We start from the raw sequence: 24712 nt of genomic DNA on the forward strand, positions 1-24712 counted from the left end.
ATTTACATTGTTCGTTACAAAACATTCTTACGTTTTACCATTAAAGTCTAGTTTTCATCTTAACAAATCACCAATTATTAGAAGTATATTTTTTATCTTAAGCGTTCAACAATTATTAAAATAATATCTTTTATATATAAAATTCTAAATTCTATAATATAGTTCAAAAGTAACAACTAATATATTCTATAAGTCATCTTAACCGTACATCAATTGTTAAAATACTATCTTTTGATATATCGTTCCAAATTCTATAAAATAGTTCAGAATTATATTCTTACTTTTGTTTTCCCTTACAGATCTAAAAGCTAAATGTAGAATCAGTTATATTTTTAGAGATTCCCCTTAATCCATTGAAAGGTATTTTTATACTCTATCTTTAGGAATTCCAAAAAAGAAACAAGTTCAGTTTTTTAAATTTAACTCTTGCCTTCCTTTTGTGCCAATCAGGCTTCCCTCTTGGCATCTTTAAATTCTCAAATGTATCTTCCTTTCTTCCTATACCCCTTATTTGAATCTAGGGAGTGTATCCAAATGTCAATTTTGCAAGGAAAATGTCCCCTTTGTAGCCATTGTAGTTTTGCTTTGATAGTTCAGTTTTTGATGATTGATGTAATATAGTTGTCATTAGATCAGTCAAGTCTTTTTGTTCTTCCAATTCTATCTGGGTTAGGTAGAAAGTAGTAGCTGATGTTATGGTTGTCATTTGAATAGTTGAATTCTCAATATAGTGTACTTGAAGGCCTTTAGTATCTTCACTCTTAGTATTGCTTTCTTCAGGTGCTGTTGCTTTTTGAGTTGTAAGTTTTGTAGTTGCCATTAAAGTTTGGACTTAAGGTTTTCTGTAGGTTGCTTTTGTTGTTCTTTGAAATCTCTTATTTTAGTGTTAGTTTCCACTTCTTCTATTTGGTTTTGGGTTATCTTTTCCTCATTTAAAGTCAGAATTTGATTTGGTGGCTTTGAGTTGTCAGATTTTTCTTGCAGTTTGGCTTTAATTTGCTCTGTCATTGCCAAAATCGTGTCCAGTATCAGTTTATAGTCAAGTGGTGGGATATATTCATCCATTTCGGGGTTTTTTGCAGCTAAATCTTCCATGGAGGCTATTTTAATAAGAATCAAGGATTATCCACCTCCAAAAGAGTTGTTTTCAGTGCCAGGTGTTCCCACACTTATCTTTAAGAATAATGTCAAGGACAGCTCTGTTATTCAGTCAGCTGTCACAACAGAAGAAATTTACTTGCTGTACCAGGTTTCGCCACAAGATGTCATCAGTAACATAAAATGCAATGTAAAAACTTTCTTTTTTTTCCAAATTAATATAGAACTTTTGTAGCATTAGTCCAATTTTTTTCCTTAATTCACAGCTTAGAGAGAAAATAGGATAGTGGATCCCCAGCCAAAAATAGGAGCTTTTTAGTAAATACAGATAAAATTGCTTAGATTCTTTGCTGAATTAATTAAATTTCTTTTAAAGCTTTAAGGCTTTAAGATTTGTTCCCAGAGTAGATATTTGCTGTTTTTTCAAGAAATGGGGAAAGAAATTTTCAGGAAAGTCCCACAGGAAGATGGTTAAGGGAATAGGAAAGGTAAAGGCTCACCCAGGTCCTCCAGATTGCTTCTTAGTGCTGGGTAGTGCTTTTGGCTTTCGGCAGGAAACGGCTTAGTGATCAGCCATCTTTATGGATGGTCTCTTCTTCTTCGGGCCAAAAGAGATTGTCCCGAATTCAAGCAGAGGGCTGCTGCCCTTCTGCGATCGCAGGGAAGTCCTCCTCTTGGTAATCGCCCCTCCAGGGTGATTTTTGACCCTTTTCAGGGTCCTCCAAAAAAGAAAGAAATGGACGGCAGGAAGCGGACTGTTCCTGTGCATCCGGAAGCATCACGTGCACAAACCGAAAGCATCACACGCGTGAACCGGATGGCTTTACGGATGCAACGTATGATGTAAATATCCATGACAGAGGGAAGAGCAACCCCGATGATCTTCTCTGCCATCCTCAGTATTTGCTGTAAGGTTTTGCGATCCGAAACGGTGCAGTTTCCAAACCAGACAGTAATGCAACTGCTCAGGATGCTCTCAATAGTCCCTCTGTAGAAGATTGTGAGGATGTGTGGTGGAAGCTGTGACTTCCTCAGTTTCCTCAGAAAGTAAAGACGCTGGTGGGCCGTCCTTGTTATGGAACAGGTGTTGAGGGACCAAGTGAGATTCTCCGCCAAGTGAACACCAAGAAATTTGGTGCTCCTTATGATCTCCACGAAGGAGCCATCGATGTTCAGTGGAGAGTGGTCATATTTTGTCCTCCTGAAGTCAACAACCATCTCTTTTATCTACATTCAGAGACAGGTTGTTGGCTTTGCACCAGTCTATTAGCTTCTCCACCTCCTCTCTATATGCTGACTCATCGTTCTTGCTGATGAGACCCACCACGGTCGTGTCATCAGCGAACTTAATGATGTGGTTCGAACTGTGCATTGCTACACAGTCGTGTGTCAGTAAGGTGAACAACAGGGGACTGAGCACACAGCCCTGAGGGGCCCCAGTGTTCAGTATGATGGTGTTAGAAATGTTATTCGCAATCCGGGCTGATTGAGGTCTTCCAGTCAAAAAGTCCAGGATCCAGTTACAGAGGGAGCTTCCCCATCAGGTGTTGGGGAATAATAGTATTGAATGCTGAACTAAAGTCTATGAACAGCATACGTACATATGAGTCCTTGTTTTCTAGATGAGTGAGAGCTAGATGGAGTGTAGTAGAGATGGCGTCATCGGTGGAACGATTTGAGCGGTATGCAAACTGCAGTGGATCCAATGTTACGGGCAGCAGGGTTTTTATGTGCCTCATGACAAGCCTCTCGAAGCACTTCATGATGATGGGAGTAAGTGCAATGGGACGGTAGTCATTGAGGCAAGACACAGATGGTTTCTTCGGCATGGGAACGATGATCGTTGTCTTGAAGCACTTTGGGACAACAGTGGTGCTCAGAGAAATGTTAAAGATGTCAGTGAAAACATCTGCCAGTTGGTCTGCACATCCTCTGAGCACTCTGCCAGAAATATTGTCTGGTCCCGCAGCTTTCCATGGGTTGACTCTACTTAGGCGAAACTGGAAGTCCGGAATGTTGTTATCTTCTATTGTGCTAAAAAGAGTCGGAAGTCAACGCCTTTTTCTTTCTTCCCTTGTACCGCATATTTTCTTTCCCCCTTTCTTTTTTCTTCCTTTAATTTCCTATTTTTTATTTTTTTTTGTATTTTATACATTGAAAAAACAATAAAAGTTATACAGAATAGGAAGCTCAATGCCAGAAGCAAATGTATGTTCTCCCTCTCCTTCTCCCTCCCTCTCCCTGCTCCCCTCTCTGCATTCAAGAATTCTCAACTATTTTGATTTCTCTCTTTCTGGAAGCCATGGTCTAGTACAGTTCTCATGATTTGCAAACTTTTTGCATGATCGAATCACATGTATGTACATGCATGTATGTATTATGTTACTCTTTTTCAGGAAAGGCTAACTACACATGGAACCTCAAACGAATGAAGCATTTTGAAGTGACAGTGTTGCCTTCAGTTAAAGGTCTTGAAACATAATTCTGTATTTTCTTTTGTTAACCTTAACAAAAATCAATGAACCCCTACTATCACTATACATATGGTTTTATTAAAATAGTACAAAATAATGCATAACATACTCAGGTGATATTATGAGTTTGCACACTTGCAAGTGCTAAGTGATCATTTGATTCTCTCATCCTTCAGTTTGCTGTAATTCCATTTGGCGCAGATTTTCACTCCCAGTACAAATACTGGATTTTGAAGACATGTTTTTCCTAAGAACCACAGAATAGAAGAGATGTCAAAGTCTTGATTGCAAATTAATTTACAAATCTGTCTTCCAAGTGGAGAATAATATTGAGGATTGCACATAGTAAAAGGAAGAAGTGAGCATTTACCATTATTTCAAATGTTGGTCTACTGAGGAGAAAAAAGAATAAAAATACATGAAATTGGAGGAGTGAACAACATGGTAGCAGAGGAATGGGCTATAATTTCTTCATTTACTAATGGTACATCCTTGTCTTTTTCCTAGGCACTGTTTATATACATGCCATCCTTTTCAGTTTTCTGACTTTCTTCTCCTTCTATCTGGGTGCACTAGTGGTTGGATTTGTGCAGTACATCAGGTACAAAGAACATTAAGCACTGTTTAATAAAACATGTCTCCATTTATTAAAATGTTTAGGCCTGCATGATGGCATAACATAGGGTCCAGGCAAAACACCTGCTTTGGACTATGAGAAGTTGCAATAGATTAATTAAAAAAACTCTTGTACTATATATAGATGAAAGGTTGTGATGACATTAGTAGAATAACAATATCAATAAATGTGACTGCTTTTATAATATAGCATAGAGACAAAATGGTTTTCTGATGGTCCTTCTTCCATATTTACAAGCATTCAAATTGCTTAATCTCTGTCACAGAAATAATAAACAAACTGTATATTTACCATATTGTTGAAAAATCTCTAAAAAATGATAAAGAATTTGATAATCATTTAAAAGACACAAAATATTCTGCATATAATAGATTATATTCATAAAATATCATATATTGTTCCATTAGAATGACTATCACATTTTTTTTATTGAACGTATCGGCGGTTCCAAGAGCAAAGTAAATATAGATGAACATAAGTGGCACCCTTGACATGTAACCTTTTGCATTTCATAACAAGAGATAATCCTATTCATAATCACCCAAGCAAAGATAATTAAAATTAATATCTAACTAAAAATCATGTAACCAAAAATATCACTTCTATATGTTACTAAAGGCTTTTTACAATTACCTTTTTGTAAGGATAATAAATCTTAACAATCAAAAGGCATCAGATGCTTGAAATCGTTTTATAAATCCAAATTGTGCAGGATATATTATTGAATAATAACCTTTGTACCAAAGTAGCTGTTGGTTTCTTAGCAACAGTATTTTACAATGAAAGTGGTCATAGCTCTACCAAATTCAAAGTGATCTTGCCAATTTTTAAAATAACTATTATATAAGCTTTATAGATTTTTATGATAAATACTTGCCTCTTACTATTTAGAGATATTGATGATATCTACATGGTTATATTTGTGTTTGATTTCAGATTTCATAGGAAAACATCTATTGGAGGACTTAATGATGGTAATTATGCTAATATATTGTGTTGCTGTTATAGAATTGGAAGACATGTCATGATTTATTAAGTCCTGTCTTCCAACTGGACTAAACATCAAAAAAAATTTGTGGGGGAAATTGTTGGGCTCTGTATAATCATTGCTGTGGATTGATGCCCTGAAGGAGCCAACTTCCTAGAGAAAGTGCAAATAAGGGATAAGTGACTATATGATATGAATGTTTATCTTTAAATTCAGTTATTTCCTAATTTTCATACACTTTCTGCAATAGAATCTGGAATACTCATCAACTTGATTCTTTTTCCATCTTCTATCTCCCTCTCCCCCTCCCTCCCTCCCTCCCTCTCTCTCTCTCTCATCATTAAGTGATGTGGTTGTAAAGTGCAAAGTCACTGACTACATCACTTAGTGATGGCAAGCCTGACCATCCCTGATCAGTTGTTAACCAAATCCCACCCAGTCATTAAGTGAGGACCCATCCAATTCCAAGCTATTCCCATCCTCCTTCCAGAGATTCCATCTGATTTATCAAAATCTTATGTTGAACTTCTTAATTTTCTTTGGTTGTATGCCAGTCAGGAGAAGTCCCATCTGATGTTTATTCATCAGATACAATATATAGATACTATCCTGGATATCATTAAAATTTGCTATGTTTTTTCCAGAAAAACAAATCAGCAGAATTTTAACATATAGGTCTGCTCAAAACTCTACATGGTGCAAAAATGTAGTGTACCCAGGGTGGTTACAATATCACTACACTTGAAATCTCTTCAATTTCATTCTATTTAGGCTTAGATTCTGCTGATTTTCATCTTAGGTCATTTCTAGTATAATGTAGCCAACTTACATGAATTATTCAAGGCGCCTTTTTCCATTTCCTTGCCCAATCCAACATGCTCGTCCAGAGGGCTGAGGAAGGTGTTTGTTGATACTTTTTCACCAAAGAACAAGCAGCCTCAGCTATCAAGGGATTTTTGTAATTTCAATGGCCCTGACTCTTTCTTCATTTTTCTTTTTGTACTGAGATGTATAGTTGTCCTTGGTATAGATGATAAAACTATGAAATTATATGAGCAAGAAAAGGGGGTATTGTAATTTCTTCCCTCTACCACCATTAATATCTCATGTACTCTATCTCAGGGTGGTTATATTACAGAATTTTGTGACTCCAAGTTGTCCTAACAAACAGATGCTATTGTATATTTTTGCCTCTTGATGTTCCCTTTTACAAAATATTTATTTTGTTGTCATTGTATCTACTTTTCCCCCTGGAATTTATGTATTATAATAACTTTAAGCATGCCAAGTTTCTCTCACATCACTTTTTAATGAAAATATTACCCAGTACATTTGGACTGTTCTGATTCCTTCCACATGTGTGTACACTTTTGGGGCTACTCCCTGCAATAGAATAGAATAGAATAGAATAGAATAGAATAGAATAGAATAGAATAGAATAGAATAGAATAGAATAGAATAGAATAGAATAGAATAGAATAGAATAGAATTCTTTATTAGCCAAATGTGATTGGACATAAGAAGGAATTTGTCTCCAGTGCATAAGCTCTCAGTATACATAAAATCATGATCATAATCAGCATAAAAAATAAATTCATCATAAATCATAAGATACAACATTTAGTGATAGTCATAGAATACTAAATAATACAAAATAAATCACTAGGATAGTGAATAAAACAATATATTTTAAAAATTAAGCTATTAAGAAGGTTAAAAATTGGAATTATACAAGGCTATTGTAAGAATTACACCTAAATAATGTATTTGAAAACCTTTAACCCTGAAAAGTTCATACACATGTTATAATGATGCTATTAAATATAAATAAAAAATTTATAAACAGGTAGTAATTTATTAAGTAACTTTTAAGAAATAAATTTATTTCTTACAATACTGAATACTATAAACATTTAATTCATAAGCTCTTTATAATGTGAAGCCTAAATAGATTCATTGGGTGACTTCAACTAATCACCCAAGAAAGCAGAACTCTTGAAACAGGCATTGTCTCAAAAGGAAACTTTTATTAGGAACTAGTGATAGCAGGGAATTTGAGGCGAGATCTGAAGAAAAGCCCGTGTTAACGATATAATTAAGCAAGCAATATTCCCCCTCCCACCAAAGTCATAATGTCTGTTTGAAATCCAGCCAATCCACAGGTGGCCTGGTGGGTGGCTGACTGGCATGGTAGGCGTGCATCTCAAGGTCTTCTCCAGCTTTCGTTTCTTTGTAACTGTCTCCTAGATAAGGAGACATATTCCATACTCAAAGAAGGAGGCCAGACAAAGGAAAAAGAAAATGAAAGTTAATACTATGAATGTACCCCCCCCCCAACAATAATGGCAGGCTCCAAAAAGACGGAAAAAAGGAGAGAGAAGATGAGCAGTTTTGGGGTCTGACAGAATTATGCATTCTGATTTCCCCAAAGTGGGAATTTTGTTCTCTGCTGTCTGGGTTAGGCCAAGAGACTGGAAAGGTGGAAAATAAGAGGCCTCCTCAGCCTGAAGGATCCATCCCTAAATCCTCCACCTTTTTCGTATTTGCTACTCAGAAAGTTGGGTTGTCATCATCTGATAGCAACAGAGGATAGGGCATACTGCTTGGTAATGCCTAAAGCCAAATGGAAGGAGACATCTCTTCTCAATTCTAAATAGTTGGTTATCGTGTCTGCTGGGCCATTTGGACAGTCATAAGTAAAAAAAAAATATTCCTTGTTGGTTTACTTTGTAGGTCCTGGGACTTTGACTTCTTCTCATCCTATCACTGCCAGCACCCCTGAAGGAAGCAGCTATGGAGCTATAGGTATAGTAATTCTTCAGTTTCAGAGATGTTGTTTGGTATGTCTGTATCCTGTATTTAGCTAATAAAAATAGTGCATTTTTGTTTATGAGCTGCTGCTTGAAGTTGAGGGTGAGCTTGACATTTTCAGTTTTGTTTCTCATCTTTTCTGCTGTATTTTTGCTTTAGTCCATTTCTGTATCATTTCTGTCCAGATTTTTATGTTCTTTTTCTCACATACACATAGTTTTTTTACACTTTTTGTCTAATATGGAGGCAGTCAGCTTTTCACAGCTGGAAAGAATTGTTAGTCTCAGAATCATGTAAAATGGGAAGAGCTGTGGTGCATGCTGTATATAACAAAGACAAGATTTTCAGCAGCAGTAGCTCTGATGATATTACCTAATTTGGTAATGAAATGTCTGCATGAACACATCTGTCTGTCTGTCTGTCTGTCTGTCTGTCTGTCTCTATCTATCTATCTATCTATCTATCTATCTATCTATCTATCTATCTATCTATCTACATAGAGACAGAGACAGAGATAGCAATAGAGGTATGCTGCAGCTGCCAAAAAAGTTAATATAGTCCTAAACTGCATCAATAGAGGAATAGTATCAAGAGCACATGAAGTATCATGCAGAATATTAGTACCAGTATATACTGCACTGTTAAAACCATACTTGGAATACTACATCCAGGTCTGGTCACCATGATACAAAAAAGATGTTGAGACTCTAGAAAGAGTGCAGAGAAGAGCAACATATGATGAACATTTGCAGGATCTGAGTATGTCTTGTCTAACAAAGAGAAAAAGACTAAGGGTAACATGATAGCAGTCTTCCAATATTTGAGAGGCTGCCACAAAGAAGAGGGGAGTCAACCTATTCTCCAAAGCACCTGAGGGCAAGACAAGATGTAACGGAAACTTATCAAAGAGAAATTCCATCTAAGAACTCAACCTCAACAAGTTCTGTTCCTCTTAAATATAACTCAGATTTCTTTCCTTTCCTTACTCTTTTCTCACCTTTCTCTTTTTTCACCTTTCCTTAACAATTCTTGCCCATTTGGGGCTGTCATCACTGTTTCTGGTTGGCGACATCTTCTCAAAAGCAGAAAAATGCCTTTTACTAGGTGAAAAGTTCTCTGCAGTTTTTGTCCATTTTCTCTCCTTCTCTTTTCCTATATAAAAGGAATACTTCAACACCATCAGTGTTCCAATCCATGGTTAGAGTGAAAACTCATCCCTGCCTGCTTTCTGTATGACATGATATTATGTGCTACAACTGGCCTTTGGCATTTGCCTTACTGAAATTTAAATTTTTATTAATTAAAATTTATCTCCAAGATATAAATAAGTAAGCTAATTGTTAAAAATATTACTTCTTATGAGGAAAAAGAAAGTTCTCATACAAATTATTATTTCTGGGCAAAGGGATGAAGCAGAAAATGGAGACACGGGCAGAATTCATACCCATGTAAAAAGCAGAAATGTAGATGGAAGTTTAAATTATGAAGATATGAAGATATGATCTGATGGGGCAGTAAAGACATTGAAGAGACATGATACTCCTTGCCTGCTTGCATTTGTTGTTGTTTGGCAGTATTAAAAAGACCAATATTCACTATTCATGTCTTATGAGAAAGACTTTCAACACTACTATAATGTTGTGTACATGACTCACATAAAAATAAACAAAGCAACCAAATTTTGTACCACAATTTTCACTTTCAGATGAATCAAACTCCAGTGGAGGTCAAGAATTATCAAATCTAGATCGTAGGCCTCCTTGTGGCAGTGATACAGACAGCTCAGTGGAAGAGGAGAGTGATTTTGACACTATGCCTGAAATTGAAAGCAACAAGAACGTAATCCGCACTAAGGTATCTCTTGCAAATGGTGTTTGCATTTTTGTAAGGAATTATTTTTAGGTATCCTTTCTCTACATTATTGCAGTTATCATTTGAAGTGCAACAATCTAAGATCTAAAACTTTGTTTGCATCGGGAACATATCTACACATTATTGTATAGATTATTCTTTATGTTCAAAGAATAAAATATTCTGAAACATGATGGATTGTAAATATACTGCTCAAAAAAATAAAGGGAACACAAGATAAGACATCCTACTATTAAATACGGTACATTGTGTTGTTTAAGTGTTCCCTTTATTTTTTTGAACAGTATATTTAGCTCAGATGTATGTGAGGAAACAGTGTGATTATGACTTTTGTAGAATAGGCTATTCTCTACTGAGAAAATTTGCTCAGAAATTGACACACTTTTAATCAAACCATAAAGAAACCACAGCGTATAACTTTTGATCAGAGTATTCCTGCAAAAAGATTTGTTGAAAGAAAGCTTCTCAGGTATAAATGTCTGGCTCCCAAAGAAGGTTTAATTAATCAGGTTCTCATTTGTTATTTATAATTAGCATTGAATAGTATTGCTTATTTTATTTTCATTGTATTTATCATTTTTATTAGTTTTTTTTAATTCCACCTTTATTATTCTATAAGTAACTCAAGACAGTGAATATACCTAATATGCCTTCATCCTTCTATCAAGGTCATCCAGCCAGCTTTCCTGCCTAAGGCAGGATTAGAGCTCACAGTCTGCTGGTTTTTAGGCCAGCACCATAAGCAGTACACCAAATTGGCCCTACATTTTCACATTTTATTGTTAATTGCTCCCAAAATCTTGTTATACAGTGTTATAACCTAAATAAAAATATCTTAACTATAGTTTTAGGATATAGGGTAGTTCAGACGGTTGTGTTTTACGCAAACAGTAGTATCGGACAGGAGGTTCAAGGTTTAGGTCAGGGCTTTTCAATCTTTTCACCCATTGTACCACTTTTAGGATATGGCAACAACCAAGTACCACCAGTCGCCTAGCAAGGTGTCAAAAACTTGATGACCAAAAAAAAAAGGGAAAAAAAAGATGAAGTACAGGTAGTCCTCAACTTACAACAGTTTGCTTAGTGACTGTTTGAAGTTACAATGGCACTGAAAAAGTGCCCCCTAAGCCACAGCCAAGCAAGATACCTGCCTGCCCTCCCGGCAGAGCTCTTCCTCCTGTCCGAGGTTTTCATTGTTGTGAGCATTTCTGTTGAGGATTGGCAGTGGGGGTGGGGTGGGGGGTGTTTGGTTTTTATTCCCCCCCATCTGCTGGGTAGTTGCAGCAGGTTTTGGTCACTTCACATGACCTTGGGATGCTGTGACCATCATAAATATGAATCAGTTGCCAAGCATCTAAATGTAAATCACAAGACCCTGGAGATGCTGCAACATTCTAGCTGATCGGCGCTTCTTCTGGGCTTCTGGGCTTCTTACTTTAATGGAATATATTTGGTTTCGTATACTTGCCTTGACAGGTTGAAATGACATTCCTGATCTGAAAAGCTAGATTGTATTTTAATCCTTTTAAAGAACTGTGAAGATCTTGTCCTCTTTCTTTTTAGATGTTCCTTTATCTGTCAGACCTATCCAGAAAGGATCGGAGAATTGTCAGCAAAAAGTATAAAATTTATTTCTGGTAAGTTACTAACAAATTAACGGAACTCATTTTTTTATACTGAACTCATCTTTCTTTCTCTTCTCATAATTTAAACAGAATCCTTACAGGTGATTTTCTTGGTGAAATAAGAGTATAACACCAGTCTCAAACTGGTTAAACATGAATTTCCTGGTACAAAATTTCAGAATTTTGCACTGATGAATCTAAAAGAGAAGTAGCTTTCATTGTTAATTGTTTCTAGGGTGAGTGCCCAGAATAGGCAGACTTTATACTGAGATAACCGGGACCTGCACTTTAGAGACAATGACCACAGCACTCTGCATAGTAACCAGAAATCTAGTGGCAGCTAATGCAGCACCTCAATATGAATGTTATCCCTTAAGGCCTGGTCAGGAATGATTGAAACACTATTTTATTGAAGCCCTTATAAACAGAAGAACACTGACACTGACATCCCCTAAACTCTGCTGAAGATGTTATCTAGCCTGGTAATGAAACATTTGGAAATAAACCCACAAGCTTGGAGAATGAACCTTCACCCTGATCCTACACAGAGCTACAGATATTTGCCACTATTGCAAACAATGTAAAATGATTAACAGCTATAGAAACGTGGGTGGTTTTTTTTTTAAAAAATTGTGTTTTTATGTATCTATCTTTTTCTGCACCCTTTTCCTATCGCTGAAGGGGCTCATCTTAAATTCTGGATCAGCTTGGCATTTGGAGTCATGTTAACTCTATGTTCAGTTTAAGAAATTAATTTTTGCTTTATTTACTCTAATGAGACCATTTATTAACCTTCAATGGAAACATACACATTTAAATACAATGCATTGTATTCTGTAGGAACATCATCACAATTGCTGTTTTCTATGCCTTACCAGTGATCCAGTTGGTGATCACATACCAAACGGTGAGTTCCTGTGCCTTCTCAGCACAAATTAAGCCTCCAGGCTAATATCTTTTCCTACTTTTTACTCCTCCTCCCCCCAAGCCCTATTGCTTTGCAAACTGTTTTTAGATTCAGTTCCAATTATTTACTTTTTAGCTTTTATAGTGATGCCAGGTACTGCTAAGAGCGGTCATCTCACTCTTAGACAAACCGCACTAAAAGGAGATAACAAAGGGCAGGCACAGTTCATCCAGGCCTGCGTGTGAATGCCTATTACCTCAAGAGCATTTTACTTTAGTCTGTTTATTTTAGCGATTATAAAATCTGTCTTTTGTTTGACCTATTAACAAAAATGAAGTATCAAAACAAAATGAATTGAAAGCTGTAATACTACTGATGATCAAATCTGCAATGCTCCTTTCTCCTTTATTAATCCAGGTTTAATGTAAAAGACACTCTAACAAAGTTAAGCAACCATCATCAGATTTCTTGGTAACCAATTTCTGTTTGATCCCCAACAGTCAGGAAAATCCTAGCAGAGGGCCCTATTATGGAGAGTTTCTGCTTCTTACTTATTGTTACAGGGGTTGAAAGTATAGCAGAGGGTTAGACTAGGAGATTCCAAGGTCACAACCAGCCCTGTGATTTTAGAAGAGGGTGATTACACTGTACCTGTGGGGGAATCTGATTTTCAGTTGAGGGAGGAGTGAAACGGCTGCATAGCCATGAGTCCCTGTGAGGAGGAAGAGGCCAAATGGTGACCCTCCCTAAAACTTCACAGTATTTTTCTAGTGGTTATGCAGTATGTGCTTTAGTCTGACAAGATCTCTATCTATCAGCTCATCATGTCATTTCCGGTTACTTGCACCTGACCCATGTCTTCCATATGATCTCCTTGCTAGGGCCTCTGGAACTGGAAAATATCAGCAATTTGACGTGTGATGCTTGGCTTCCTCCTAGCCTGAGTTCCAATTTCTCCCAGCAAATTCCTTCTGCCTCTGCTTCCCCTACTATTAAAGCTTTCTAATTGAAGCCTGATAGAGACATAAAAGGAGGGCGGAGAGGGGAAAGAAACCAACCATGCATCTCCTTTTTCTAGATGGAAAGGACACAGAGTAGTGGAGAGCATTGTGGCTCCAAATGAATATTCCCTATATGTAGATAATAGAAGGAAGAGAAACGAATGGAGCTAATTCCCCAGTTAAGACCTATAGTGTCTGTTCCATATTTATGTTTCTTCATGAAAAAATAGAATGGATGTGCATAGGAAATGAAAATACATTGCAGTGCTGAAAGAAAAAAAACTAAGATGGAGCAGCAAATAACACTGGACAACAAAGATTGTTTCCCCAACACTTTTGTTTGTATCTTACAGATTTTTGGCTGCTAATTGTGAAAATAATTTGTAATCTAATCTATCACATAACGTTCTACAGAAATCTTCTGTTTCTACATAATAGCAATGTATACCCTTCAGTACCTGTTGGTTATGTTGCACTTATTTGAAAGAAACATAAGAAACCATGGGACTATGGTTGAAGTACATCCAGTACACCAAATACAACTGGAATATCTGTGGAGAACTAAAAGTAGTGGCTCTGCTGCTTGGAATGCAATTCAGATATACCAAATATTGCTTGTTTTTCCTCTCTTGGCTGTTGACCGTCTTTGCTGACATGTTGCAATGAATACAAGCAAAACTTTATGCTGGGTTGTTTTTTTCCCCCTCCCACTTTTTAGGTGGTGAATGTGACTGGAAATCAGGATATCTGCTATTATAACTTCCTTTGTGCTCATCCACTAGGAGTCCTGAGGTGTGCATGAGGATCATTCCCAATTTGTGGCTTGGGTTTTAATTTGAGTTTCTTTCTGTGTATTTGGGAAATGGGGATGGATATTTTCTGTGGGGTAAGTGGTTTGCAATGAATATAATTTTTTGCATGAAGTTTAATTTTCATAGATTTGTAGAATACCAGGATTGGAATGCATCTCTAGTCCAACTCCGCTCAGTCCAGAATCCATTACTGCAGCAGTATTGGTTGCAGACTAATAATATCATTTAATAAAAGAATAAAATCCCATAAAAGGAATGCTGTCAAAACCAAAAGCCAAGCAAAAGGAAGTTCTGACTTTACTATTTTTTAATTTGAATCAAAGTAATTTGACACATATAAGTAAAGGCAAGTTACATGCACAGTTACATGCATAGGTAAGGGCAAAATTTCCAGGACTGGTAGCAGTCACAGATGGCAAGAATAGAACTGAGTTCCATTCCCCCAAGGTATCCCAGATAGTAATCTTTTGGGGAAAATACTGGAAATCAGAACAGAGGACAACTATATTTCTTCCCCCAGCTCTAATCATGAAAAATATTTCAAATGGCTGCACTTGGGACTGCAATTCTGGGGTGACAGATTATTTCATTTTCCTCACAATGTTAGCCAAGCAAAGCTAGTGTTATCAGTGCCATCTCCACACCCTTGCAAAAGACAGCTTTGCACATAGGATTAAGATGACTCTTGGAAATAAACAGAAAAAATACTTTTTTATATAGCTGTATTCCCTTACAATTATTTTTATATGCTCAGTTCCAGAGACAAAAATATTATATGGCTTTTTTGCTTTTCTGCAGTGCTTTCAACAACATCCTCAGCAACATTGGCCACATGCTGCTGGGTGTCCTTTTCCTGTTGATTGTGTTGTGCAGAGACCTTCTCCATCGACGTTCCTTGCAAATGAAAGACATCTGTGCAACGGTATACTCTCTGCCTTCTTGCTGGGTAAAAATATGGCATTGTGGACACTAGTATAAAGTGCCTCTATCTTTCTGGTTCTTACAATGCCAGTGAAGCTAAGGATTTTGCTAAAGGAAAGGACCCTTTCTGTTCTCTTTCCTTCACGGAGCTATGCCTCTGGGCAGACTGCACATCTCATGATTATTTTACGAAGCCTTTGTTTTAATACCAAGCAGCTTAATTTAAAAGACTTGCATTTGTGGTGGGGAAGATGTTTAACTTTCCTCTAGGAGCATCTCACTCAGAATTATTTTCCCTAAGTTCTTTTCTCTCAGGAGGAGATTTCTGATTGGCTTTCTCTGCACTTCACTTGCCTTCAAACTGTTCAGCCCTCTAGACAGTTTGTGTGGGGAAAAGGCTGAGCATGAAGACAGCTAGCGAGAATTTGGGGCGGGGGGGGGAGGCAAGGCTGAGAGTTGCAAACAAACCCCAGAGAGGAAAGAGAGGCTGAATATGTAGGGGGAGGGGATGACTACAGTGAGGTGTGAGGGAGGGGGAGCATGGGAGGAGGTAAGCAAGAATGCAAGAAGTACACTGACCATATTTTCTTAGAAAATATAAAGGACAAACCTGAAAATGTAGCAAATCTGAAAGATGTTCTTAAGGATAAATGACATGTTCATAATTTTGCTTTATATAGGAGAATTCAAGGGCAAAATCAAGAAAATCTTTACAAAAATGCATATTCGAATAAAAATATCAACAGTCAAACAGTAAATTTATTTTAACAAGGCAATTCACCTTTCATATTTTTCACATGGAAGTAAAAGACCACATCAAGTGGTAACATTTATATGGTAAAGTGTGGTCCACCTTCTTCAGTTCTTTGCTAATAATTTTAGCTACTGTTAATTGGGCTTTAATTGTTTTATCTATTCATTTAATTAACTGCTTTACCTATTCTGAATGAAAAAAACAGAATGATAATTTAGTGCTTGGTTATTCCTCTATCTTATCTTCAAGGAATATGGGATCCCTAAGCATTTTGGCCTCTTCTATGCCATGGGTGTTGCTTTAATGATGGAAGGCGTCCTCAGTGCTTGCTACCATGTCTGTCCAAACTACACTAATTTCCAGTTTGGTAAGTGGAGGGCTTTCTACAGTAAAGATCTGTCAAAGTCTTCTGGCCTTTTGAGCAGGCTGGGTTTAGTGGCATTTAAAGATTTTAGAAAGAGTAAAGCAAAACAGTTAAGCAAGCAGGAGGGAGTCAGTTTCTAACATTTCATCCCTGGGTTAGGTTTGCATGCCCTGAGCCTGAAAAAACAGCTTTTCTCTTGTTGTTTTTTCTGAGAACTGGTATCACAAGAGATACTCAGTTGACATGTTGAATAAGTGACTGCATTCACAGAACAGACTGTAACACACACAAGCCCTCTCTATTTTACATTTATATATTGTGCAAACACAACTCATGTAGGTAATTTTCTTCTGGGGAAAGAGAGGAGTGGGATCTTTATACATGTAATCCTCAACTTACAACCCTAATGGAGACCAGAATTCCATCATAAATCATGATGGTCATAAGTCAAGGCACCCATGTGACCAGACCTGATTTTACAACTTTTTTATGGAGGTCTTTAAGCAAATACCTCAATCATTAAGTAAATGTGTCAGTCATTAAGTGAACATTGTGGTTGTTAAGCGAACCAGTGTATTCCTAGGGGTGCTTTCTGCCACAAACTGACCAAAAAGCCCAAAAAACAGCAAACAACTGATGTAAGTCATGATATGCTGCAACTGGCAGTAAAGATGAGCTGGTTGCTAAGCGCCCAAATGCAGTCATATGATGTGTATGTGTTGTGTGTGTACATGTGTTGAACCAGCAGAACTCCAGAACTAGACCATAACTAACTGTTGGTGGGTCTGGTCATTACCTGTCTTTTAAAATTGCTAAAATTGATTTTAACAGACTAATTGAGTAAGAAACATATAATTGTGTTCTTACCAATTCTACAAAAACAATTATAAATATACAAAAACAAAATGTGTTTTTATTTAGTACTCAGTCTTCTACTACAACTAAGAGATCTTGAGGTTGCTCTGCTGGCTCTTGGTTTGAAAAATTAGTTCCCCATACCTTTGGGCATTAGTTCCCATGGTCTTCTGTTGGCTTTTGATGCCACAGTCAAAAGGGCTTAGAAGTCTTGCTCTGAAATTAACATTGCAATCTGGAGAATGAGTTTTATTTCATTATCTGGCCTGATTCTAGCAATCTCAGCCTTCTACAACAACAGTAAATAGTTGGTCTAGAGTAGTAGTTATCTCTTTAATGTTACCAGAAGTGTAAGAACTGTTCTGTTTTCTCTTCTTTTGGCAGACACCTCTTTCATGTATATGATTGCAGGATTGTGTATGCTAAAACTATATCAGACTCGCCACCCCGACATCAACGCCAGTGCTTACTCAGCCTATGCATCCTTTGCAGTGGTTATTTGCCTTGCTGTACTTGGAGTGGTAGGATTGTGTTTTATGCATTGGTGCTATTGTACATAGAGTCATGGGCAAGGAAGGCAGAACTTCTGGGGAAAAAATCATAAAAAACTTCTGTGGATTCTCATGAACTTAAACTTAAATTCCACTGATGCCAAATAGCAAAAAATCATCAGCTGTCGGTGCTCAAGTGATGGCTCAGCAGTTAAAGACACTGAGCTCTGGGTCTGAGACCCAAGCACTGCACAACAGGGTGCATACCTGTTGCTTGCTCCAGGTCCTGCCCAATAGTGGGATTCAAATATGTGAACACCCGGTTCTCTGTGTGGATGCCCCTTCTGGAAGTCCATTCTGGGCCTGGGCAATAAAAAATTAGCTACCGGTTCTGCCAAACAAGTGCGAACTGGCTGAATCCCACCACTGGTCCTGCCCTCTTGGCAATTTGAAAGCATGCAAATGCAAGTACATAAATAAGGTACCACATTGGTGGGAAGGTAACAGCGTTCTTTGTGCTTCTGTCTATAGTCATGTTAGCCACATGACCATGGACCAGGTGTTTTTGGACAACCCTGGCTCCCTTGACTAAGAATCAGAGATGAGCACTATCCCCTAGAGTCAGACACATCTAGACAGGGGAAACCTTTACCTTTACCTTTGAAAATTTGGGGCTATCCTTAAAGAATATCCAGAAGCTGCAGCTGGTACAGAATGTGGCTGGACGAACAGTTCTAGGCTCCCCAAGGATTGTTCATGTAACTTCAGTAGCTGAATGAACTTCATTGGATGCCAGTTTGCTTCTGGGTCCAATTTAAGGTGTTGGTTATCCCCTTTAAAAACCTTTATGGCATGGGACCAAGTTACCTGAGAGATCAGCTTGTCCCAATTACATCGACCTTCCCACCTGGTCAGATAGACAGGATATGTTATAGACGCATCAGTTAAAGAATTCTGACTTTACATGATTTTATGGCTTTTTATCTACAAATTGCGCAGAGTCACTTAAATAGTAAGATGGGCAGTCCCTAAATTTGATAAATTATATAAAATGAAAGACAGAACTATTAAATAACAATGCCAGAAGTTCTTGTAGAAAGTATTTCACAGCCTAGAGAGTGTCCTTTTCTCAGAATCCAGGTTCGGTGCCTGATTTAATGAAATTATCAAAGCAATAAGTAAAAACAGTTAAAAAAGTAAAAATAATAAACTGTAATAATAAACTCAATATTACACTAATAAAAATCAGTACAACATGTTGCCTTAATAATCAAAAGCTGTCTATATTTAGTCTGTATTTAGATTTTTGAAAATGCAATTTGAGTATGATCACATTAAAATATAAATCAGATAATTATCTTTTCCCATCTCTATAGCTACATTATTAAATTACTATTAGATTTTATTGATTACATTATTTATTTATTGGTGTATCTCACTACACCTTTCTGATCACCAAACTTAGTTTAAGTTAGAAAAAAGCTCAGGATAAAGGATTTATTTTTTATTTGAAAGGCAGGATATAGTATGCCTTGGGGATAACTGTTTATTTATTCTTTCCAAGGTTTTTGGGAAAAATGTGTGGTTTTGGGTCCTCTTCTCCATCATCCATGTTGTGGCCTCTCTTGGTCTTAGCACCCAAATTTACTACATGGGTCGTTTTAAGATAGGTAAGTTTCACTTGAAAGTAAGTCTAATTAAAATCCAATTATTTTTCTGTTGGACAGAAAAAGTGGTTTTATATTTTGGAAAGTCTGCTGGAGTATATATGTGTGTCTGTGTGTGTGTGTGTGTGTGTAGTCTCAAAGATAACACAATCAATGAAGAAGCAATCAATGAAGAAGCAAACCCTTGAAGTTTGAACCAAAATAAAATGAATATGTGCTGCTGACAGGTAAACTAGGAAAATTAAAACATGAAAACTGAGGGCCAGCTTACCTCTGGATGGGCTTATCCATGAGTATATGTAGTATTTTTTTCTTTATTTAGTTAATTAAAAAAACTCTTTAAAAAGAAATTATTCTGAAGACTGCTGCTTACATGAAAGAAAAATAGATTAGCTTTATTTAGTGATTTGTTGTTACCGGTAGTTGCAAAGTCGTGTCCGACCCATCGTGACCCTATGGACAACGTTCCTCCAGGCCTTCCTGTCCTCTACCATCTTCTGGAGTCCATTTAAGCTCACGCCTACTGCTTCAGTGACTCCATCCAGCCACCTCATTCTCTGTCGTCCCCTTCTTCTATTGCCCTCAACCTTTCCCAGCATTAGGCTCTTCTCCAGTGAGTCCTTCCTTCTCATTAGGTGGCCAGAGTATTTGAGTTTCAACTTCAGGATCTGGCCTTCTAAAGAGCAGTCAGGGTTGATCTCCTCTAGGACTGACCGGTTTGATCGCCTTGCAGTCCAAGGGACTCGCAGGAGTCTTCTCCAGCACCATAGTTCAAAGGCCTCAATTCTTTGGCGCTCAGCCTTTCTTATGGTCCAACTTTCACAGCCATACATTGCAACTGGGAAGACCATGGCCTTGACTATACGCACTTTTTTTGACAGGGTGATGTCTCTGCTTTTTAGTGTGTTGTCTAGATTTGCCATGGCTTTCCTCCCAAGCAGCAAGCGTCTTTTAATTTCTTGGCTACAGTCCCCATCTGCGGTGATCTTGGAGCCCAGGAAAATAAAATCTGTCACTACCTCCATTTCTTCCCCATCTACTTGCCAGGAATTGAGAGGGCCAGATGCCATGATCTTGGTTTTCTTAATGTTTAGTTTCAACCCAAGTTTTGCACTCTCCTTCTTCACTCGCAACAAGAGGCTCTTTAGTTCCTCTTCACTTTCTGCCATTAGAGTGGTATCATCTGCATATCTTAGGTTGTTGATATTTCTCCTGGCAGTCCTAATTCCAACTTTTGATTCATCTAGCCCTGCCTTTCTCATGATGTGCTCTGCATATAAGTTCAGTAGGCAGGGCGACAGTATACAGCCTTGCCGGACTCCTTTTCCAATTTCTTCACTTTCTGCCATTAGAGTGGTATCATCTGCATATCGTAGGTTGTTGGGACCCCAAATTACTTAAGTCCATATAATGTGCTGTCTTTCAATCAGCTACTGAATGGCTTAGTTCAGAATTAGAAGAAAAATGTAGATGAACTGAGAGGAAGAAAGTGATAAAAACCTTGAGAATATCAGCCTAGTAAATAAGATGTATGTTACATAAGACATGCTAAGTTAAAAAAAAAGCTTTTGGGATTAAAAAAGCAGAAAGAAATGCAGTCTTTCTGCTAACTAGGTCTACATCTGTTGTCCTGGAGGTCAGTACATTTATAGGCACAGAAAGCTGGTGTATGCATCCCCTTCACAATGGCCATTGCACCAGTTAATCATTCCCACTGCCTCACAAAAGCCTTTAAACTGATCTCTTGACCATGACTTGGTGAGTATGTTAACTGCTGTCTCCCCTATGGGTTAATACTTGTCCTCAACAAGCCATAGTGGAATGCATCTTGTACGTGATGGTACTTGGCATCATTGTGCTTTGTACATGAGGTAGCTTTTTTGTTTTGGAAATCAAAATGCAATTTTGGTTGTCCTCAACTATAATTCAGCTTATCTGTCTCAAAGTCCAATATTAGTTTTTTGGCAAAGTAGTGCTGCAGATACACATACGTATTGAGATAAAATGTTACAGAAGCAGATACATATTCTGTGATTGAGAGAACAACTATTAACTGCTTTTTGCTAATCCAGCTTTCCACATAGTAAAACAAGTTTTTGGATAGATTTTCCTTCCTTTATATCTCCATCTGAGCTGCTAGTCTGGAATTACTGTCCGTAGGTAAAATTAATTTTCAATCTGCAGTACTCTTTAAGTATCTTTCTATTATCTTGACTCCATCTAGTCTTAACTTTCTTGATGCATTTACCTTCCTGCATGGTATCCCTATTGCTGATGTAGTTTCTGGCATAGTGACTGTTTAATAGCTAACTACTAAAAGCCTGGAGGTCCATTATGAAGAGAAAGTGAGCCAAGTAAGTGCACAGGTTAGAGTCAGAAATGAAGGAGGAAAAAGGTGAAAGCCTTGAGAATATCTGTCTAACCAATAGAAAGCCTGTAATTTAGAGACATGCAGAGTAAGTCTTTTTGACAGGAAAAGCATAGAATTTTTAACTATCTCTATGTCTACTACCTCTAATTATTAACAGGTTATAAGTTCAGAAAGCCAATGCATTCAACTAGACAATATATGAGAATGAGCTTTACTCTTACTGATTTTTTCCCCTCCAATGGGTTACATTTGTTTCTCAATCTTTAAGATGCATGTACTTTAACTCCCAGGATTCTCATGCCAGCCAAGTTGAGAAATAGACCTAAGAATCCGTGTTCACTTTTTTATACCTAATATTGACCCATTAAGGGATTACATATTTATTTATTTATTTGTGTTGTGTGTTGAAAGCAACAGTTTTTTTTTCAGCAAGTAGTGCTTTTCACAGGGAGCATAGAGCTGATAATTGTGTATGTGTGCACATTTTGATTAGCAAGCATTTGAGAACACCTCCTAGCTATCTTACTTCCTTTGCTTTATTAGTATATTCTTCTGACAACATTTTCCCCCTTTCTTTTCTGCTTCACTTGGAGCCAGATGTCTCTGATCCAGGTAACTAGCATTTGGGGTTAAACCTTCCCCCTTCTCACTAAGCAAAAAAGGACTTTGGTAGCAAGACTAAGAAATATGCTCATTTTTCTGGATTTTTATGGAAAAGTCAATAACCTGAATCCCCAGTGCCTTCTGAATAGATATTGTAAAACAAACCAGATGGCATAACTATTATTTCTCAAGAATGTTGGTGGTTGGAGATGGTATAAGTGGGCACTTTTCAGCAAAATTACTGGCAGATATCTTTTTATCAAATGCTTCTATAGGGGCTAAAAATGATAGGGATGATATCTCTAGTTAAACATTAGAAAGACCTGAGAAAATAGGTTGAAGTTAGGAACTTGGAGCATGAAATAGTGAAGACACTACAGCTGACACAGCACATCTATTCTGAGACTTGGGTAATGGCAGCAAAGATTCTTAGAGGAAAAGATAGCCTTTCAGATACACACGTCTTTAGTGCATGAAACTTTTAAGTACAGTATTAAAGCAAGTATCTGCATTCAAAAATGTGTTGGGAGCTATTGAAATATTTCCATTCTCCCTGTCTTGGTCAAGATACTGGCTAGTAGCTCTGTTTTTGATAAAACTGTATTTTTCCATTACATGAATTGTGGTACGGTATCCAGATATTCCATGTTATCTATGTCCCAGAAGAGTCAACATTAATGTATCAGCCAGAGCTGGTAGAAAGCAGTCCATGCCTCAAAATGTATCTTAAGAGATAAGTCACATTGAAATTATTGCTCTACTATAGGAGAAATGAACAGTTTACAGGAAAGGGTAGGATTAACTTTCTTTTTCTGTTTCTTCAGCCTCATAGAGTGTAAAACACCAAGCTGATAGTACGATAATTTTAGGTGGGACTGAAATGTTAGTTAGAAGTACCTACTTCTAATTTTTAGAGGATTAAGGGGTGAAATGAGTAAATACAATGGCAAACAAATTTGGAAAAGCTACGGTATATTCCTTGAAAATTGGTATTTTTGCTGCTAATTTTTGGCTACATATTCTGGAAGTGCTCTGGAAGCTGTAAATGAATGTTAGGTTTATAGCCTGTGGTTACCAATCCATAATTGAGATTACAATCAACTCCTATAAAAATCTATTCTTAATTACCTCAATATTTACCAGTTTTCAGCTGCCTAATAATAGTATAAAAAGTCATATTTTTATCACTAGTGTTAAAATAACTGGTCCGTTGTAACTTTTCGGAAAATCAAACATTTTTCAATAGATTCCAATCTACTTTATGCCAACTCTTGCTTCTCAGCCCCGGGTTATATATTTGCTTCAACATGATCTTAGTCAAATGCTGATTGCCATATTTTAAATCCTTTTGTTGTTTTCTGCCATAGATCTTGGGATTTTTCGACGTATAGCTATAGTATTGTACACAGATTATATACAACAATGCAGCCGACCCATGTACATGGTAAGTACTTCCGTCAGTCCGTGGAAGCTATCTTTGATGGATTATGAAAATGCTTTTCTTTTTCATTTGAAAACATATACATTGGTTTAAATAAACACAATGGTCTTATTTGACATTGCAGTAGTAATCTATTTTTTGAAAATACTTTGACGAGACAAACTACAGATGAATTCCCCTTGAGAGGTGGAGAGATGTGCCCTAAAGAGATGGAGGAGATGGAAAGATTCATAAATAAAAACCTAGAAAGGGGATTTATTGAACCTGCCAAACCCAAAGTGGCTGCCCCGGTCCTCTTTAGGGAGAAGGATGGCACTTTGCATTTGTGCGTGGATTACTGCGCCCTGAATGCAATTAGTGAAAGTAACCTGTATCCTCTACCCCTCATGAAGGACATGTTATCCCACCTATCAAAAGGAAGGATTTTTACCAAACTAGACCTTAGAGAAGTGTACTACCACATTAGGATCAAGGAAGGGGACGAATGGAAGACCGCATTTAATTGTCCAATGGGGTGCTACCAATTCAAAGTTTTGCTGTTCGGACTACAAGGGTCCTCCACAGTATTTATGCAATTAATCAATGAAGTGCTAAGGGAGCACCTATTTAAGGGGGTCCTGGTTTATTTGGATGACATCCTTATCTAAAGAGGAGCATATCAACCTAGTCAGAGTGGTCGTAAAAAAATTGCAGGCTGCCCACCTATATATGAAGTTATCAAAATGCGAAATCCACCAGGAAAGAATAGACTACCTGGGGTATCACATATCCCCAAAGGGCATAGAAATGGACCCCGAGAAACTCAGGACAGTACTAGAATGGGCTCCACCTTGCACAAGGAAGCAGTTGCAAATTTTCCTGAGTTTCGCAAACTTACTGCCAATTCATCCCCTCATTTGCCCAAATAGCCCTGCACCTCACGAACTTACTAAAAATGAAGGGAGAATCCTCAGTGAAACCTAGCCAGCCACCAAAATGGACAATGGAATGCCAAGTAGTGTTTGAGAGGTTAAAGAGACT

General features: G+C 37.4%; 1 protein-coding gene across 4 annotated transcripts in view; it reads left to right on the top strand.

Annotated features, from left to right (window-relative positions):
* The window catches only part of SIDT1 (SID1 transmembrane family member 1), a 70627-nt gene that overhangs the window by 28085 nt on the left and 17830 nt on the right, over positions 1-24712 (top strand). For all 4 annotated transcript variants that reach the window (XM_081318151.1, XM_081318150.1, XM_081318153.1 and 1 more), the window contains 13 exons: positions 3495-3566; positions 4080-4173; positions 5146-5183; positions 7931-8002; positions 9714-9862; positions 11444-11517; positions 12346-12412; positions 14132-14205; positions 15024-15147; positions 16150-16267; positions 17504-17640; positions 19175-19280; positions 23619-23695. In XM_081318151.1, coding sequence (XP_081174277.1) covers positions 3495-3566; positions 4080-4173; positions 5146-5183; positions 7931-8002; positions 9714-9862; positions 11444-11517; positions 12346-12412; positions 14132-14205; positions 15024-15147; positions 16150-16267; positions 17504-17640; positions 19175-19280; positions 23619-23695 — 1202 coding nt within the window. The remainder of the gene's footprint in view (positions 1-3494; positions 3567-4079; positions 4174-5145; positions 5184-7930; positions 8003-9713; positions 9863-11443; positions 11518-12345; positions 12413-14131; positions 14206-15023; positions 15148-16149; positions 16268-17503; positions 17641-19174; positions 19281-23618; positions 23696-24712) is intronic.

Source organism: Vipera berus, assembly GCF_964194415.1.
Source record: "Vipera berus genome assembly, chromosome: 2".
NCBI classification, from domain to species: Eukaryota; Metazoa; Chordata; class Lepidosauria; order Squamata; family Viperidae; genus Vipera; species Vipera berus.